This window comes from Cervus elaphus, chromosome 8 (genome assembly GCF_910594005.1).
Source record: "Cervus elaphus chromosome 8, mCerEla1.1, whole genome shotgun sequence".
Taxonomy (NCBI): domain Eukaryota; kingdom Metazoa; phylum Chordata; class Mammalia; order Artiodactyla; family Cervidae; genus Cervus; species Cervus elaphus.
This window is the reverse complement of record NC_057822.1, coordinates 43,823,320-43,838,512: the sequence shown is the minus strand read 5'-3', so window position 1 is coordinate 43,838,512 and position 15,193 is coordinate 43,823,320. Positions and strand designations below refer to the sequence as shown.

The window sequence follows — 15,193 nt, the reverse complement described above, 5'->3', positions numbered from 1 at the left end:
AACTATGTGAAACTCCACTGTGGGTGTTGTTTAATCAATTACCTAATGAGGTAAGTATATTTATTAATAATTTCTTTCCAATTACTTCAGGTAAAAATTCATTAAAATTCTTTATATATATATAAATATAACGTATCTATTTCCTTAGGATAAATCCCTAAGCAAAGAGCTTGCAGTCAGTGAACACACACATTCTGATCTCCGCTATACACCAACAAGCTGTCTACCAGCAAAGTCCAACTTACATTCCCACCTGCAATGTGTGCACCTTTCCCCACACCCTCACCAACACTTAGCATTAAATGCAATCCCTGCTAACCTGATGGGTGAGAAAATTTTGTTTTAATTTAAATTTACTCACTGAGTAGCTGACCATCTTTTGTTGCTGGTTACTTCTATTTTTTCTTCAGTGAATGGAATATAAATGCTCTTAAACAATTTTTCTTTATGGATCAGGTCATATGTGTTACAATGTTTTTCCCCATATGTATCTTAAATTTGTTTGTGGGGTTTTTTGGTTTGTGTTTAGATTTTTGCTGTGTGGGACTGTTGAATTATTATTGTAGACAAACATATGTATCTTTACTTTCTAATTTCTGGTTTTGATGTCATATCTTTTTCTACTCCTAAGATTACTGAAAAAATAAATCACCTAAATTTGTTCTTACACATGTAAAGCTTTATTTTTTAACATCTAGATCTTTACTCCATCCAGAATTAGAATATGTAAAGTTTTCTTAATTTTCTTCTGCAGATAAGAAGCCAGTGGTTCCAACAGTATTTACTGAACATTGTCTTGTTTCTCCACCTGATCTGAAATGCCTACTTTTTAAAATTTTTTACATTTATTTTTTAATTGAAGGATAACTGCTTTACAGAATTGTGTCGATTGCTGCCAAACACATGTACACCTGTGGCTGATTCAGAATGCTGAAATGCCTACTTTTTATCACAGACTAAATTCTTATATATACTTGAGGCTATTTCTAGTCTATAGTGTATTTCTGTTATAATAATCTGTTTGTAGTTTTGTAATATGTTTTATAAGGCTAATGCTTTCTTTTTCAGAATTTTTGTGGCTCACCTCCTTTGTTTATTCTCCTAGAATAATTTTGGGAATCATTTTATTAAGCTGTAAATATTATATTGGAATATTCTGGGGATAGTACTGAATTTACACTCTACTAATTTAATGATCTAGAAGAAATGGCATTTTTGCAATGTTCAGTCTTACCTAAAAATAAAATTTTTCCCTCTTTACTATTTTCTTTTATAACTTAGAAGAGTTCTTGAATTTGTGTCATGTGGGCTCTACATTTTTCCTATTAACAATGTTCCTATTTCCTTAACACTTTTGTTGTAATTGTGAACAGCTTTTTTTTTCCTTAAGCATGCTTTCTGCTTTATTTTATGTATTTAAGAAAGCTAGCAATTTTTACGTTTATTTTGTAACTTACCAACTTTCTATTTTCTTATTTTTAAGGCTTTTTGATGATTCATCACATTAATAGCAAACTATCCTTTTCTTTGCTAATATTTATATTTATTTATATGAGCTATAATGGCTTTTTGGTGAGACTATTATGTCATATTTAAAACATTTAAAGTGTTTAGAATCTTTTACTGACTTTTTATAGCAAGATAAAGAATCATTATATGAATACATTTAAGAGTTAAGTTTAAAAATCTACCTTTCTCAGAAGGATTTGTGTATGTGGGCATGGTTTTAAATGATTCTGGAGGTCACTTTCAGGTCTCACAATTTTAAGAGAGAAATGCCTTCTGTTTTCTTACTGTCTTAAATAAGTGTTTTCTTCGTCAAGAAATAAAAGTTTACCAATACCTTAGAAAACTCTGAGTTCTATTTTTCCATAAGAGCACATTATGGAGAATGTGAGGGTGGGATATTTCAAAAGAACAGCATGTATACTATCTATGGTGAAACAGATCACCAGCCCAGGTGGGATGCATGAGACAAGTGCTCGGGCCTGGTGCACTGAGAAGACCCAGAGGAATCGGGTGGAGAGGGAGGTGGGAGGGGGGATCGGGATGGGGAATACGTGTAAATCTATGGCTGATTCATATCAATGTATGACAAAACCCACTGAAATGTTGTGAAGTAATTAGCCTCCAACTAATAAAAAAAATAAATAAATAAATAAAATAAAAAAAAGCTTCTCTGTTAAGCAGACCAGTGTTGAATCCAAACTCTACAGTCACACATGTGACTTTAGCCAAGTTACACAATTTCTCTAGACCTCCCTTTCCTCACCTATAAAATGGAAATAATACAATGCAATGTAAAACACTAAAAAGATCAAATGAGATATAGGATTGTTGCCTGACATACAGCAGATAAGATTCTCAACAAATGATAGTCTAATCTCATCATGCTGGTCTTTCATGAAATCAAGATCCGCTTTTAATAGTTTGCCTCCTACCTGGGATTTTGCAGTAAGTGCAAGAGAATGGTAACCACCTGCCTCCAGATGGATTACTTCTTTACCATCCAGACATTTTACACACAATGGTTGAAGCCTTAAAAAAAAACATACACACATACACACAATCTCAGAGTAAGAAGTATTCTCAGCAAGAATCATGGACTTTCTCAAATTATAAATGCTTTTAAGTAAAAGTAAATATTTCCAAAAAAAATTAAAAATACTGGATTTATATTCAATCTACTCCTAAATATAAGTAATTTTAAATGGCTTCAATTTAATCTTTGTCTATTAATCACTAATTCACCACCATAATTCAGAATCTATTAAGAATCATAAAACAACTAAATGATTCATATGGCAGAAAGTATACTTTTTAATGAATTAGGTGCTTCACTCTGCTAAGGAGAAAAGAGACATTTATATTAACTGACTGTTTTAGATAATCATTCTATTTACACACTTTTATAAATATTTATTGCTAATATCAAAAGAATTTCTCTTAAAACAGTTTTTCCATGATATACATGAATAGACATGGTTTAATACAGTGGTTATAGTTATTTTGGCAGCAGCAGATAGACCTCTTGCAGGTTAAGAAAACTGTTGGTTCTTTTTTATAAGTTAAAAACGTGAACCATTCACATGTTCCAGTGACATGTAATCTTATCCCAAACAGCCCTTTCTGCATTCTAACATGAATAAACATCAAAGAAGAGATGGAAAAATATACCATGGATACTTCAGTCCTTTATTGTTAGGAACAAATTCAAGACTAAGAATGATTGGGGGGAGCAGGTGGTGTTTGTTTTGGTTTTTTATCAGAGTTAATGGTGTATAACAATCTAGAGCTAGAAGGGACCAGATTTCCTCCAGGAGGAAGTGGAGATTTGGAGACCTTCAAGGGAGAGAAGTTATTTGTTTAAACTAATGCCTAACAGTAAACACTGGCAGCACTCACCTGGGCAGAACATCCCCATGCCCCAGCTGTCCTTCCTTCCCCTTCCCCCAGGTCCACACCTCTGTTCTCAGAGAAGGCAGGAGTGCATCTGCTTCTCCACTGTATGTCGGGGTCAGAACCACCGTTCGAGTTTTCACCCGTGCCGCTTTCCTCAGGAGTCTGGGCGAGACTGAAAACAAACCAGAAATATCATGAGGGAACAGACAGGTGAGAAGAAAGGTACCGTTTTAATAAACTGTTGATTTTCAAGAAAATATACTAACATGATATTTGTGAAGCATATTCTATAGGTTCACTGCAAAACTGGGGATTAAGTGAGTTTGGTAAATACTGCCTACTACATTCTTTCTTCCCGCACCTGTGGAGATTCACACACACACACATTAGCATGCTAAAGGTACGGACAAGTCCTGCAATTAAAAGCCATGTTTAAAGTTGTTTAGTCCTACCCCACTTCCAAGCATTTGGCCACAAAATTCTTTTCGGTACATTTTTTATATAGAATGGCTATATGACATCTTATGTAACTGGTATTCTAAAGAACAAGCTTAACAAAGTACTACACTAAGGCTAAGAAATATTTCTTCCATGTCAAAGCAAAATTAAAAGTAAAGCTTTTCCAAATGAAGGTCTTAAGTTCAAGCATGCTATAAATATTGTAACAAAAGATTTACTTTAGACATAAAGTGTTAAAGTTTCTAACTAAGAAAATGGTTATGAATGAAAAATACTAAAAAGCTTTTGCATTTTGCCTGCTAACTTTATTTTATAGAGAACTTCATCTTTTAAAAAAGAATGCTGACATCTTTTACAGTGTTCTAAAGGAGAAGGCACTGGCAACCCACTCCAGTACTCTTGCCTGGAAAATCCCATGGACGGAGGAGCCTGGTGGGCTGCAATCATGGGGTTACGAAGAGCTGGACACAACTGAGCGACTTCACTTTCACTTTTCACTTTCATGCACTGGAAAAGGAAATGGCCACCCACTCCAGTGTTCTTGCCTAGAGAATTCCAGGGATGGGGGAGCCTGGTGGGCTGCCATCTATGGGGTCGCACAGAGTCGGACATGACTGAAGTGACTTAGCACCAGTAGCAGCAGCAAATTATACCAAAGGCTGTTATAACACAGTGCAAATCTTGTACACCAATCTGGTGACAGACTGTTTTGAAGGAAATCATCAAGTGTCACTAAGTACAGACTCAGTCACTTGATCATTAAGTTGTGGGTCACAAAGAAAGTGATCATCACTGGTTAAGAATTACAATCTTTTCTGCTGAGTGTGCCACTAGCTTATACAAGGTTCATAAGCAGAAGCATGTATCATGAAAAAGTGAGGGTCTAAAGTTATTTCTAAAGCACAGTAATATGCAACTTTAAAAAATTAATTAATGAAATAAATCTTGATATTTGAATATGCTAACTTTAGTAATTAAGAAAGCAAATTTATTATAACACAATATGTGATGTCAGGAGCATCTTGGATTCACCAGAAGTAAGCTCACAAAAGCTAGTTGTTCCCTCACCTTGTGACAACAAGCCAGGGAGAGAGAGTCTTCGGCTGCCTCCCTCAGACTCCTCCTCTCTGATATCCACAAGACTTGAACTCTTCTTTCCTTGCATTGACTCCTGTTTGACCTGTTCTTCTCTGCTATCTTTCAGACCTTCTGGGCCTATGGAACTGCTGCCTGCCAGAGCTCCAGGCTCACAAGGGGCTGCACTGTAAAAGTTCATAACTTTCTTGAGAGACAAGGCCCCAGCTTCATACGTAGCGGCCACTCTCACACCAACAGCAGATGCGCAAGAGACCACCAGGCTGTTGAGGGCGGAAGTGCTCGTGGTCGGCGGGCTGTGTAGGTTAGGGATTGCTGCTTCCACAAGAGGCTAAAAAAACACACATAAAACAGCATGTAAAAATACAATCCCTTACACAACAAATAATCAATAAAGAGAAAACGTAACATCTACCACTATTCGCAAATATAAGACTCTAAAACAGGAGGTCTTCATCTCCAACCTAAAGGTATCCCTTCTTGATCATGTACTTAACACATTTATATGGAAGAGAGTACTCGAAATACAGTTCCTTACAAAAAGTACTTCCTTTTGTTTGAGTGGGATCTTATCATGGGATTTAAAAATAAGTTCCAGCTGCTTTATAAAATAAAACACAGTAGAGGGGAGAGGGGAGGGAAGGTATGAAAACAAAGCCTTTAACATGAGGCAATTGCCCTGGATAGAAGGCTGAAAAAGTGTAAGCTTTACTATTGATCACTACTAGGAAAAATTATACAGGTTTCTACTAAGAAATTATAAGAAAAAAATTCAATTTTAAGAAAATTCTCTTTTAGGCTTTTCTTAAAATACTGTATAGAAATTTATATATAGCATACAAAGGCAGAGGAATAAGCTATGTCTCTAAATTATCAGCCCCTAAATTATGTTTTCGCGTTTATGCCCTGCTACTATCTCATCAGGAGTTATTTTCCATGACCCAGGCACAAGGTAAACTGAAAGATTACCTTTGCTCTCATTGCCAGTAATGTGGGAGGCTAATCATTAAACATTTGGATCCAACGCGCTCAGTGTTATTCACAGCTGTATTAGAAAGCTAACTAAAGTTTTCTGGTATCTTAGTGAAAGATCAGTTAAAATTTACTCTGAGCTGTCAAGCACCACTGCTTAACTAAAAAAGATAAGCCTACTAACCCACACGAAAAGCTTTTGGTTTATGAGCACAGGTCACAGTGAAAATTTTGTTTCCTATGCTACCCAAATATCCCAGAGGTGTGGGTATGCACACGTGTGTGTGTGTGTATAATATTTCTTCATTCGTCCTGAATTGCAAACCAAACCCCCCATTTTTAACACTGGCTTCTGCTTTTCTTACAGGAAATAATTCCTGTTCCCTGCATAGTGTCTGACATGTAGTAGGCACTCAACACATTTTGGTGAATTAAATACTAAATTCAGAAGTACCACTTCTGTGTGAGTCTTTAATTAAAATATCCAACAAAATAAACAAATAGACCATATAAAAAAAGTTAAATACAAAGTCTATCACTTCCTTGGTAACACAGTTCCCATGATAACATGTTCAGAAAAACTAGTGCTGCTACTTCCACCCTCTATTTACAAACACTCATAGGTGGTGCTATCTGGTAAAAACCCGCCTGCCAATGCCAAAGCAGGAGACTGAAGAAACGCAGGTTTGATTCCCGGGTTGGGAAGATCCCCCGGAGGAGGGCACGGTAACCCATTCCAGCACTTCTTGCCTGGAGAACCCTATGGACAAAGGAGCCTGGCAGGCCATAATCCATAGGGTCGCAAATAGTCGGGCAGACTGAAGTCACATTAACAGCATGCATATGACAGAAGCTGCAACAGTATTAGGGGTGACTGGCTTAGGGAGGTCCTAGCGTCAGGCTCAGGAAAATTTAAAAAAAAACAACTCTACCTTATATAAACTTTAAACTATTGTCTTAATTTGCTCCTCTACTTAATTACATTTAACAATTCATAAAATAAGTAAATAAAAACACATGCCCAGCAATTCTGACAAAAGACACAATTTTAGTAGTCCCAGTCAGTAAAATTCAATAATGAGACATATGCGTCATTACCAAACACTTTGGCTTATTTCATAAATATGTGATATTCTTTCAGTCACATCTGGCCAGAAGAAGAAAAGACTCATCCTAGGCTCCATAAATTCCTAAGGGTTAGCTGTGTGACTGAGACACTATTTACAAAGATGAGTGAGTTACACTTAGCTACACACACACTGCTGAAACTAGCACAGGTAACCAAGGCTTTACATGTTTAACCAAATGACTGGGTCCTAAGAAAAGTACAATTTCAATGACAATCTATTAATCAAATAAACAGTACAAAATAAACTTTTAACTTCAATTTTAACAAATCAGATGAATGACTTCTGATGTCAAAATCTAACTTTTTTATTAGCATGCACAAGTCCTGTTAAATTATTACTTTCACTTTGTTTAGACTTCCCTTTCTTTCTCCAAACAGCTTCTTAACTAAAAAAAAAAAAAAAAAAATCAAATATCTACAAGGTTCAGGAAGTAGACTGAAATTAAGACTGTTTCTGAAAACTCCTCTAAGCCACACTTCTATCCTGAGCCAGCAAACAGTAAGGAAGAGTCAAGAGGTAAAGTGGTTTCAAAAACCTGAAAACAATGCCACAAGGTAGCTCTTTTATTTGAGTCTGAATCACTGACTCACCAGGGAAGTCCCTATGGTTAGATGTTTCTTTCTATTTAGATTTATTTTGGAAAAGCAAAAGCGAAAGCCTTCTACTGAGAATAAAAAACCAAGTATCCCTCAGAACAATTTGTTTGAAGCAGGGAGACACAGTTTACTATATGCCCCTGGTAAATAGCTTCTCTCCACTTATTACACGTTTTCCAACTAAAAATAGTTTAAACAAGTTGAAAAAAAAAAATTAAAGCCTCCATCCAATGATTCCCAGTAAGGACCACTGATATAACTGAAAAGAATTCAAATATGCAATGCCAGTCAAGTTTAAGCCTGCCCTCAATCGAGGGGTCCCTTGAGGTAGGGATCCCCACCACATAGCAAGCTTCCCTCATAAAGAAGGAAAGGATTTTTCTCTAGACCCTGAAGAGTGCTGCAAGTACAGATCAGAGAATTCTTTGTGAATACACAGTCATGTCAGATCAAACTTTTCTGAGAGCCCAACTTAGCCAGGGGGGAAAAGTACTTGGACAAGAAAAATGGGATTTTGCTACTTATAAAACAAGCACAGTAATATCTTGCAACATCATAAAGGGCCGGAATTTGAACAAAAAGAGTAATTTTGAATCAATCCAGGGTTTTTCTGATCTAGGCTTGCACGATGAGATAGAATTATAGTCAAACTAAAAAAATTAAAAATGATACCAACCCTTAGGCATTTAAAGTTTCTCAAGAAAAACTCAGATGGTTCAACTCCAGAAACACTTTTACAAAATTTAGCAGGTACCTGAGATGGCATTGGCTTTTCACCGTTCTCGGAGTTTTCTCTTACTGAACGATCCGACAGTTTCTGCACATATTCATTTACTGCCTGACTGTCAGGGTAGGATGGTAGACTTCTTGCAGAAGAAACTTCAGTTGTTCCCATGATATCTTGTGGGGAGGAAGTGGTCTGAACACTTGTGGTCTGAACATTTCCAACATTCAGTTCAGTAGCAGCAGGTGGCTCATTCTGCACAAGAGTGTTCTCAAACACTTCTCCCTGGCTGTCAAGGGTTTCAGAGGAGGGGCTGATGGTGGAGGTGGCCTGGATTTCTGCCTGGGATTCTGACAGTGTCACACCTAATGGACAACAGTGGCTGTCTGATATAATCACGTGGTCTTCCTTGTCAGTCATTGTAATTAAGAGCTGGCTGCACTGGTTGCATCTTTCTGGCACTGGCTTCAGATCCTGGGAAGGGAGGCACTGGACCAGCGCTAAGCTGTGGAAGGCACCGCAAGCAACTTGGAGCACTACTCGCCCAGCAAGGTGTTCCACCTTTTGTGGCTTTGTCACTGGGAAGGTGGTGGTGATGAGACCCAGCTGACAACCGGTACCCCACGCCCAGATCTCTCTGCTGAGGGACAATGCCAGAGTGTGCTCCTCACCACATGCCAACTGCAAGATCCTGACCGCCAACAAAGGACTGCTCTCAGAGTCAGAAATGCTGACAGGCTTTGGCTCTGGAACATACGGCTGGTTAGCTACCGCACACTGGCCAGAAGAGTTCTCCCCCCACATGTACACCACACCACTGTCTGTGACCGCTCCGGTGTGGAAACTCCCTGTTGCCACGGTAACAACATACTGCCCGACCAGGGCATTCTCCAGAATGGGGCTGCTTGGACAAGTTTCTGCTGGCTCACTTCTCCAGGGGAGAGTCCCAAAGCTGTAGACCTCACCATCTGAGGGTTTAAAAACAAAACAAAACAGAAACAAAAAGTTAGTGAATTAACTAGACATTTTCTCAGCTAACCTTTAGTACCCTCTAGGTTTAACAAAATAGAATTTCTTTTTCCTTTTCTTAATTTTCCAGAGCACAGCTATACAAACACAGAACATTGATCACGATATGATCAGATAAAATAAGCAGAAGACAAAACAGACACATTCACTAATATCTACAATATTCACTACTAATGTTTAACAGAGCAGTAGATGAATATACAATGGCATAAAAAATACTAGAGATTCACTTTGGCCAAAATTATGAAATCAGCTTTATATAACACCTCCAGGTTGGACTGAAAGCAGCAATATTAATAATACATGACTGTCTTCATGTTTTGTACTATACTATGTATAATTTTTAAATATTATATATAATATATATTGTGTACTAGACAGCCTTTCTGAGTTGCATTTAAAAAACACATCACAACAAAACAAAGTAAAACACAAACGAAGTCATTGACTAGGTAGCTTTAGACTGAAGGGTAACTGGCCAGCCCTTTAGAAATAAAAAGGAAGGCACCAGGGAGTTGGAGACATGAATGACGACAACCTATTTATGCTCACAAGTGCTATCAAGTCATAGTTTTACCGCAGGTACTGCAGGAATTTGGGGGCATGTATAAATGATCCATATTAGCTAAAAAATTTAAATGGGACAAAGATTTGGCCATGGATTTTAAAAAATATTAAACAAAGGCCACTATCCTTTCTTTCCTATATAACCAGGGACCTATCCATTTTTTTTTTAATTAATAAAGAAATGAGTACTATTCTTCCTCCACAAGCAGCGATTCAGTCACTGATGGAAAAAATGCTTATTTTATCTCAGGCCTATGATACATGGCAGATACAGTTATATACTCAAATTAACTCACTACAAGATCTATGTAAAGAAAAACACAACAGCAGCTTTTGTTAGGGAATTTCTAATTTGGATAGAGTACTGAGAAAATAAGCTCACTGGTTAAGAGCTTTCAAACTTTTCTTTCCAAGTGATACACCTATCAGACTTGTTTACCAATATCACACCATTCACCAAAACTTTCAATTGGTATTATTCCACTGGAATAATAGGCTCACTAGAGAAAACTGCAAAGAAATGAATATTTAGACATCATTTAAAAATAGTATCCCACAAAAACAGTGAGTCAGTGAGGTGTCCTCACTGAATTAGGAGCTAATGGCTAACTTAAATAGAGACAAAGAAGCTTGAAATCTCTAGTATTCAATCAACACCATTTCCTCACTTAGAAAAGAAAGTACTGGAGATGTCTGTGCCATTTCAAGCTACACGCTTGTGTTGAGAGGAGACTTTCTGTTACTTTGACACTTAAACCAGAATACTGCTTACACATGAACATAGGTTATTTACATATTTTTTTAAGTTTTCCCTCAGTTTTCCCAGCCTTTTAGGTTTGATTCTAGATGTTTAAAGATATCATGCTCATGAAGGATTCCTAAATAGCTTACTGAAGGGCTAAAACAACAACAGTAACAGAATTCCATTTATATATGCTTGAGAACTATAGATTTTGAAGCCCATAGTGTAGGTACTGAATATAGTTCACATTTAAAAAATAAGGCTTTTTCCAAATTTTGGCCTAATACAATAATAATGATAGTATTGTGTATTATTATAATAAAAGTGAAATCATAACAAAAAAATTAGAAAGAAATCTATGTTTACCCTATAAAACCACCAAGGTCAGCTTTAAGCTTTGTTTCCTAAAATTTGTCTTCCCTTAGTTCCTACAAGGAAAATACCAAAGCATTATTAAATACTTAACAAATGCTTATAGAGCAGAAATTTATAAATTAGTGGGGTTGATCGCTGTCCTGACCCAAATCAAATTTACCATGACTGCGCTGGGAAAATGCCATCAAAATTAAAGGTAGCTCTCTATATAAATTATAGCCTAGGTTTCTGTTACAGATTTATAGACTGCATTATATTCTTATGAGCTGCCATTTATGCCTGAGAAAACCTGTACTAAGACAGTATAGCCAAGTGATTTTAAAAGCAGGCTTTGAAATCAGACTCTCTGGGTTCCCATCCTGACTCTGACCCTTTAAATAGCTGTGTGTGCTTGGGAAAGTGATTTAACCTCCCTGACCTTCAGGTTCCTCATCTGTGAAGTGGGGATAATAACAGCAGCTACCTCAGAGGGTGGTTGTCTGGACTCGATGAGATAATACATATAAAGTGCATAGCACAGTGCCTGGCACATATTGCTTAACAGACATTTGCTATTATTAGCATTATTATTCTGATACATTTAATGAACAAAGGTATAGCAACAGGATCTCTGAATACATAATCTTTCAAAAAATCTAATTTTTCATGTACTTATCACTACAAAAAAATTTCAGGTGTAATTCTCCCTTTTATTCTAGCTAGGGAACATCTTAAATTTAAGAACTAATCTGATTTCTGATAAAGGGAGTAAGAACATATTTTGAACACAAAGAGAACACAAGCTCCAGCAAAGCCCACTCAGAGCCGCGGCACACGGGGCTCAGCCGTCCTCGCGCTCAGACACGGCTCAGGGCCTCCGTGGGTGCTGGCTGAGCCGCCGTTCCCAGTACCTTCGGTCAGAAGCGCCCCGTGTCGCACTCCAAGGGCGGCGTGGAGGACCGTCTTTCCTCCCCAGCCTGGCAATCTCTCTGGTGCCACGGAACAGGACCCTGCCTGCCACACGTGCACCAGGCCTCTTTCTTTGGATCCTTCAGCCTCTGTGGAACTACAAACATCAAGAAAAATAGCTTAATTGTTTCTGTAGTTCAGAACTATACCTTTTGTCCTTAATATTGTCATGAAGATTTATATTTTTTACCAGTACATGGGTGACTGGGTCAAACAGGTTAGCACCTATTTTATGACTTGGTTATGACACAGAAGCAGAGGCAAAACAACTATTTATATGAGACCCTGAGGACAAATCCACAAATTACTTGTTTCTATCTAAGAAGCCAACAAAACCTGGGCTATTTTTTGAAGTTTTTTGATTGAGTAACATAAAATTTCAAAATTCTAACTTCTCAATACATTAACTCCTTAGCTATTAAAGTTACAACATATCCAAGGTTGGAGTCTTATTTTAAAATTTTTTTAATTTGGTAGAAAAAAAAAAACAACAAATAGGTATCTGATGAGAAAGACAGGAGCAGTAGGGATCTTTATTTCACTTTATGCTGAATTTAAGCTCTGTAATTCCTATTTAAATTTTTGAGAGTTAAATTTATAACAGGTAAAATCCTTCATGCTTTACTCACATTTTAGCCAAAGAATTCTATCCATTTGATGACACTGGCTCAAAAATCATAAAACACACAGCTGTGTAATAATGATCATATCCTAACTGCCTTCCTTTCCAAGAAAAGGTCATATTAACATACTCCGGGTTTCTTTTATATAAAGTCTTCCTTTGTGTCACCACTGATGGGACATTTCTTTTTTCATAATCTTTTTTCTAGAACACTGATGCCAAAATTTTAATGATATTCAGAAACTTTCTTTGACTTCTTTATTTTGTAATACCTGGGATTTTCTCTATTTGTGCTAAATAATATTCCTATAAGTTGTAATTGGGTACATCCATGGTTTTATGAAAGGGAAGCCACAAACCTAACCCCTTTTTCAAAATATCATCCATGACGAGTTTTCTAAGGATAGAATTATAATTAATAAGGCTACTTTTGAAAAACTGAAATTATGTGAGGAAAAAATGGCTTCAAAAGCTTTACAATGATGAAATGAAGACATTTTGTACCTTTAGTGAGCATAAGAAAGGGACTACTAGCAACAAAGTGAACCACTAACAAGCTTTATTGTAATTATCTTTCTCTCTTTGCCAATCAACACAAATGTCGCTATTCCTACTTAGTAACCATCGAGAAGAAAATTAAACTGAAGAGAAGCTACACATAAGTGGAACTGTTTGTTGTGTTTTCCTAGAAAGACAGAGGAGAAGGAAAAAATGGTTTTACCTTTTCTTCTTTGAGTCCATCGGTCAGTGGGAGCACTCCATCACCAAATCATTCTCTCCTTGCAAAAGGTAAAGGCCTAAACAGCAAAATGCAGGTAAGCACAAAGAGCAGTAAAAAACCCTTTGCTATTTTATCAGTCAGATTTTTCAAAAAAAGAAAAAACAAAAAAGGCAGCCCTCCAACAAGCGCACATTCACTGGGCAATAAATATGCAGCAAAACTATTTAAGCTATTTCATATCCCGCCTGCCAAAGTCAAATCTCTAGACTGAGCCTGCCCACCAGTTTATTAAAAATGCCCGCTGAACGTCAAATGTAATACCTATGACCTTGCTGTACTCTGCCAGGCAACAGACTTTCTTCGTTTGTTTTATTATAAAGAAGTGGAATCTGAAAACTCAGCATGTTACGTATTCACTACATACACACTAAGGCTACTTTTTAAATGCTTCTGGGACATATGTACACTGAAATACAAGTTAAATAAACAAGAACTGCTACAATCTCTCCAGTAATGTATCAGATTCAAGCAGTTTTAATTTACATTTTCCAGCGATGCCCACACACAAAATTACATCATTAGAACAAAGTTCTCCATTTATTGGAACCAGCAGTATTTCCCCCAAATCAACCTTAATTCAAAACCATAATCCAAAGGCCTGGAAGAAAGAAATCTGAATTTGAAAATATCATCTGCCATTTAATAGAAAAGAGTTACATGAAAATAACAGTACAAATATCATGATCCATCATTTCAGCAAGTCAAAGTTTAATAAAATTAGAGCTAGCAATAGGAACAGGCAGACAGAAATGCTCAATGTATTTCAACTTAGAAATTCACATTTTTAAGGGCACCAAAGCTTATGAAAATAAGGGCAATGGGGTTTTAGATGTGTGAGTGATAAAAATACTGCGGCCAAATTTATTATTGTCTTGCAAAAGGATATGGCATGATCACAACGCTCTGCAAACAGCCCACACCGGCAGGAGAGATGTAAGATCCATCTGTTTACTCCAGGTTGCCTGTGAATTCTTACTGTTTCCCATCTGTATATCTGGAGGAAATTACTCTCTACCTAGTGCTTATTTTAGAAAGGTTCTGAATCATTCCAAGTTGGATGAAGGGTACCATGTAAATGAAAGATATATTTGAATAGATTTAGCCGATTCACTGGAAGAGACCCTAATGCTGGGAAAGATTGAAGGCGGGAGGAGAAGGGGACAACAGAGGACGAGATGGATGGATGGCATCACCAACTCAATGGACATGAGTTTGAGCAAACTCTGAGAGATAGTGAAGGACAAAGAAGCCTGGCATGCTGCAGTCTATAGGGTCACAAAGAATCGGACACGACTTAGTGACTGAACAACATTTAATAAATATGATTACTAAGTGGTACTATGCTTTGTGTGTGACAGTAATTACCTTTTAGTAAAAGGTTCACAGCATACAGAAAAGCTCACAGCATACAGAAAAGTTCCGAGGACAGGTCTAACCTTTGCTTGTCTATCAGAGATCACAGAGTAGCTGGTCCCTTGATACAGGTGAAACAGTGCCCTGGAAGAAACCAGAGAACTCCGGGAGGGCGCGGCAGTGCACAAACACACTTCATGCAACTGACTCGCTGCCTCTGGGCTGAACTGTGTCCCACTGCCTGGCAATCAAAACCGTGGAGAATCTTTTGGTAAAGTGACTAAAGCAGCCAACATTTCTTCCCTTTTGATGTCCTTTTTTTGAATACAGGGCTTTCTTAAAGTAGATGACTCCTTATGCGATATGATTTCTCACCAATAATCATTTTCTCAAATCCA

General features: G+C 37.2%; 1 protein-coding gene across 3 annotated transcripts in view; it reads right to left on the bottom strand.

Annotated features, from left to right (window-relative positions):
- The window catches only part of ALS2 (alsin Rho guanine nucleotide exchange factor ALS2), a 58,625-nt gene that overhangs the window by 34,077 nt on the left and 9,355 nt on the right, over nucleotides 1-15,193 (bottom strand). For 2 of the 3 annotated variants that reach the window (XM_043910387.1, XM_043910389.1), the window contains exons 2-7: nucleotides 13,383-13,458; nucleotides 11,982-12,136; nucleotides 8,409-9,346; nucleotides 4,930-5,287; nucleotides 3,406-3,574; nucleotides 2,442-2,538 (exon numbers count right to left, since the gene is read on the bottom strand). In XM_043910387.1, coding sequence (XP_043766322.1) covers nucleotides 2,442-2,538; nucleotides 3,406-3,574; nucleotides 4,930-5,287; nucleotides 8,409-9,346; nucleotides 11,982-12,136; nucleotides 13,383-13,402 — 1,737 coding nt within the window. In that variant the 5' untranslated portion in view covers nucleotides 13,403-13,458. Of the gene's footprint in view, nucleotides 1-2,441; nucleotides 2,539-3,405; nucleotides 3,575-4,929; nucleotides 5,288-8,408; nucleotides 9,347-11,981; nucleotides 12,137-13,382; nucleotides 13,459-14,807; nucleotides 14,830-15,193 lie in introns of those variants that run through there. The other variant, XM_043910388.1, reaches the window with a different exon arrangement.